The sequence below is a fragment of the Trypanosoma theileri genome, assembly GCF_002087225.1.
Source record: "Trypanosoma theileri isolate Edinburgh chromosome Unknown TM35_Tth_31_V1, whole genome shotgun sequence".
In the NCBI taxonomy this organism is placed as follows: domain Eukaryota; phylum Euglenozoa; class Kinetoplastea; order Trypanosomatida; family Trypanosomatidae; genus Trypanosoma; species Trypanosoma theileri.
The window spans coordinates 362488-367287 of record NW_021639873.1 but is presented as its reverse complement, the minus strand read 5'-3'; the positions used below and the strand labels follow the sequence as shown (position 1 = coordinate 367287).

General features: G+C 40.9%; 2 protein-coding genes across 2 annotated transcripts in view; both read left to right on the top strand.

The window, feature by feature from the left end:
- Window positions 1–131: 131 nt before the first annotated feature.
- Window positions 132–509, top strand: TM35_000312340 (RNA-binding protein; the record flags this gene model as incomplete). Its single annotated transcript, XM_029028715.1, has 1 exon — window positions 132–509. One exon carries the CDS (start codon window positions 132–134, stop codon window positions 507–509), a length of 378 nt encoding a protein of 125 aa, XP_028880114.1.
- Window positions 510–1113: 604 nt separating this feature from the next.
- The window catches only part of TM35_000312330 (putative RNA helicase), a gene marked incomplete at both ends in the record, with an annotated part of 3813 nt that continues 126 nt past the window's right edge, over window positions 1114–4800 (top strand). Inside the window, one exon of the mRNA XM_029028714.1 lies at window positions 1114–4800. This exon is cut by the window's right edge and continues 126 nt beyond it. Coding sequence (XP_028880113.1) covers window positions 1114–4800 — 3687 coding nt within the window.

Genomic DNA, 4800 nt, shown 5'->3' with positions numbered 1-4800 from the left:
GTGGGACGGATACAATGACTGGGGTGCTATTATAATATTTTCTTTTTCAATATTTACCTTTGATTGATATACATGGATATAAAGGAAGCACGACAAAAAAAAAGACAAACAACTACCACAAGAAAAAAAAAATGTCCTTTGAGTCTCCATATAACCGCAACGTGTACATTGCCAGTCTTCCGGCAAATTACACTGATGAAGAGCTCCGTGCTTTGTTCTCACCCTACGGAAAGATTCTCTCTACAGCTCTTGTGAAAGACAAGAACACGGGACTCTGTAAGGGTTACGCTTTTGTTCTTATGGAAAGATATCAAGATGCGTACAATGCTGTTATTGCTCTTCAGGGTCACAGTATTGCCAATGTTCGTGTACAAGTGCGCCTGGCTCGAGCAGAGGCGTCAGCAAAAAAAGTATATCCTCTTCTTTGTCAACAGACGATGCTGTACGATCTCGCACCACAGCCAACGCTTGTTTTTGTGTATCCGCAGCCCTATGTCATGACTCAATGAGTAAAGAACTGCAAGAATCACACCATACTTCTATTAAATATCATTTTGTTTTTATGTGATTCTTTTTTTTTTTCTTTTCATTTCCTTCTTTATATGATATTTTAAATTTTTACAAACTTACAAAATTCAACTTCTTAAGAAACAACAACCAACATACCAACATTCAACGGCTGACACAAATACTGAGTGAAAAACAAAGTCTTTGTGTAGCCGATATCTTTTTTTGATTTATTTTACGTTCTCTCTAAAGAGAGGACATAGGGAAAAAAAAAAACAGACAAAGACAGGAATAAAGGAATATATATATATATATGCGAATGGAGGAAAAATGGGTAGGGGAAAAGAAAGCCACACGTCAAATAATAACAACATAACCACATAGGATCAGAAGGAAAAGAAAGAAGTGCGTCAGAAATAGACTTTTGTGTGGCAAAAAAAAAAAAATAAAAAAAAAATGGGAAATCATTGCTCCTTTTTTCTGTTATTATTCTAGTTATTTTCATTCCTTTTTCTTTTTGTTTGATATGTTCGCTGCATATATTTATTACATTCTTGCTTTCTCTTCTTATCTTTACTTTTGCATTTGATCACAGTTCTCACACGCATGGGCCCAAACCGACAGCGTAAGGCGAGGGATTCCGTTCGCGGCAGAGGGCGGGGTGGGCGTGGGGGTGGTCGTGGTCGTGGGGTTCCATCGCAGTCGACACCGCCCGCCATGCTTTCTCGTGCCGGAAAAGAAATGATAATTGACGTCCTTCACCACGCGGCGACTAATGGGGCAGTTCCAGTTCCTGAGAAACACTTTGACCCCAACACAGGCTCCGGAATCACATTTCAACGTAACTCACCATTAACACCTTTGGAGATTTTACAAAGGCTGTACGAAGGACTCGGTTTCCCACCAGATCTCGTCACACAGTATGTGACAGATTTAGTAGAGGAGTCTAAACTGCCATCCTTTAATTCCATAACGGAATTACTTCTCGAAGACGGTCCTTATCAATCATTTTTGGTTAACAGCTGTTTTGAGCTATTCTCTTATATGCTTTGGTATAGTCGTGAAGAAGTGGAGGTAAAGGTGACAGCTGAGGAAGGCGACCTTATACTTGAAGAAGAACTTGAAACGGTACGATGTTTGTTTGAAGACAGTTTTTTGGGCGTAAAAAATTTTGATGATAATGATCTCAACGATCGGGAGCTTTTCTTTTCTTTTCGTATGGAGAGTGGAAAAGATGTGGTGGTGTCCGTTCGAATTCCAGATCACTATCCTGCTGATCCTCCTCTTATTTTTATCCAACCTCGTAGACAACAAGAGGGAGATCTTCCGCTTTTGTCTGTTCTTTCTTTAGACACAAAAGAGTTGTCTGCAGTTGCACGTCGATCTGTTTTTGATGCTGCTATTGAGGCAATAAATGGTCTCATAGGTGAAGGTTGCCTGGTAGCCTTGCTTTCTTCTATTCATGGAACTATATCATCCATTAATGATTTATCCAAGCCTACTATCTCTGTAAATTCTGTTGAAGAGCAGAAAAACGCAAGTGAAGAAAAAAATCTTATAAAGGCACAGAGAGAGGCATTTGCAGGTGTTCTAACCGCTGTTCAGGGTACTTCTTCATCTTCTGATGGAGAATCTATCTTAACATCATCTATGCCAGAGAAAGTAGAGTTTAACACAGTTAATAGCACTGATCAAGAGAAAGATCATGTGAGAATGGAATATTTGAGACGTGACAAAGAACTAGATGTTCAACTCTTGAACGAGTGGGAAACTCTCAAAAATAAAGGAACAATGAAAAATTCCAGAGAACAATTACCTGCTTTTAAAGTTCGTGAAGATCTTCGTAAAGCAATTTCAAACCATCAAATTGTTGTTATTGGAGGTGAAACAGGAAGTGGAAAGACCACACAAATACCACAATTTTTGTACGAGTTTATGTGTGAGGAGGGGAAAGGAAGTTCAGCTAATATATTGTGTACTCAACCGAGGAGACTAGCTGCAGTGTCTGTGGCTCTTCGAGTTGCTGAAGAACGTGATGAAGCAGTGGGTGGTGTTGTTGGTTATACAATTCGCCTGGAAAATTGTGTATCACGACGTACACAAATTACATACTGTACTACAGGTATCGTGTTGCGACGTCTTCAAGTGGAAAAATTTTTAGGACGAGTAAGCCATATAGTTGTAGACGAAATCCATGAACGTGGTGTAGACACAGATTTTTTGCTTATTTTGATTCGTGATCTTATTAAGCGGCGTAAAGATCTTAAAGTTGTTCTTATGAGTGCTACAATGGACTCTGAGTTATTTGCACGATATTTTGGAGGAGCCCCTGTTATTTCAATTCAAGGTCGTACTTACCCTGTGGAGGTATTTCATTTAGAGGATATTATTCCTATGGTAGGATATACCCTTGAAGATGGATCTCCATATGCTAGGTGGGATGTGAAAAAGGAGGAACGTCGTCGTAATACACGAAAGAATGCAATTAATATCAATCTTGAAGAAGTTGAGGATACGTTAGAAAAAGATTCCCAAGATCGAAATCTTGTTAACCAATTAAATGCTTCGTCTAAAACTATTGAAACAATATCTAATATGAACCTTGATATTATAAACTATGAACTTATTGAGTGTATAGTTTTATATATTGATGAAGTTATGAAAGTGGAAGGTGCAATTTTGATTTTTCTTCCTGGAATGGCAGAAATGATGCGTTGTATGGATCAGTTAAAGTTAAACCCCAAATTAAATAAAACTTGTTTAATTTATAACCTCCATAGTTCTTTGGGTTCTTCAGAGCAGCAAGGTGTATTTAGACGACCTCCAAAAGGGAAACGAAAAGTAGTTATTGGAACAAACATTATGGAGACGTCTATCACTATTGATGATGCGGTATTCGTTATTGACAGTGGTAAAGCTAAAGAAAATCGTTACGATGCGAGAAAGAGTTTATCTCAGTTAGTAACAGTAAATGTGTCAAAGGCGAACTGTCGTCAACGTCAAGGTCGTGCGGGGCGTGTAAGAGAAGGTTTTTGTTTTCGATTATTTAGTACTGCTCAATTTGAAGCACTTGAAGATCATCAACTCTGTGAAATGCATCGTGTTCCTCTTGAAAGTCTTGTTTTGCAGATTTATTCACTTAATTTGGGAGATGAAGTGGAATATCTTCAAAAAGCTCTTTCACCACCTGAGGAACGTGCAGTACGAAGTAGTGTTAAAGCCTTAACAACTATTGGTGCTTTGACACTAGATAAACGTTTAACGTCTCTTGGGCTTCACTTGGCGAACCTACCATTGGATGTGCGTATAGGAAAAATGATTATTCATGGAGCAATTTTGCATTGTGTAGATCCCGTTTTGACGATAGCAGCATGTTTAGCTATAAGAAGTCCTTTTTTATCCTCAATGGAATATCAAGTTGAGGTTGAAGGAGTTCGAAGAGCACTTGCTGGAGAGCATATGTCAGATCATTTGGTGTCATGGTTCGCATACGCCCACTGGCTTGCAACACAACATAAAGAAGGTACTGCCGCTGCAAAACAACATTGTGCTAGGTATTACCTTTCTTTAGCGACATTAAAGCAAATTCAAGATACTAAGAGACAGTATGAGCGGTATTTGTTTGAAGCTGGATTTATTGAAGAAAAACCTCAACGTTCATCACATGATCGTTTTCTTTATGATCCTGTTGTAACACTTGAAGATCGTGTTTATGAATCTGGTGGTGTACGCTTTAATGAGAATTCTGGTAGCATAAAGTGTATTCTTTCATGTATAGTTGCTGGTCTTTACCCGAATGTAGCTCGAGTTAAAACAAACACTCATAAAAAAAGTTCTGGTTCTGTTAATCTCATGACCTTTGATGGTTCTGATGTCTTGATTCATCCATCTAGTGTTCTTGGGAAGGAAAAACAGTTCACCTCCCCACTCCTTGTGTATGTGGATAAAGTAAAGACGTCTGCCACCTTTCTGCGGGATGTATCTGTGGTGTCGCCCCTTCACGTCATCCTCTTCAGCGGGGGTGAACTGGAGTACCTGCCGACCCACGGCGAGTTGGTGGTGGACTCGGCGGTCGCCTTCACGTGCCCGCAGGAGGACGCGCTGTTGCTGCGGCACCTGAAGGATCAACTCGACTCCGCCCTCCGCGTGCGGATCAACGACCCGGCGGGTGGAGCCGCGGCCGGCGCGGTGGTCCTGCGGGCGATCCTCCGCCTGCTGCGCGATGGACCCCGGGCCGCCGTCACCGTCGTGGACCCCCGCCGCCGGATCGCCGCCCGCGTCCCCCCCACCGCC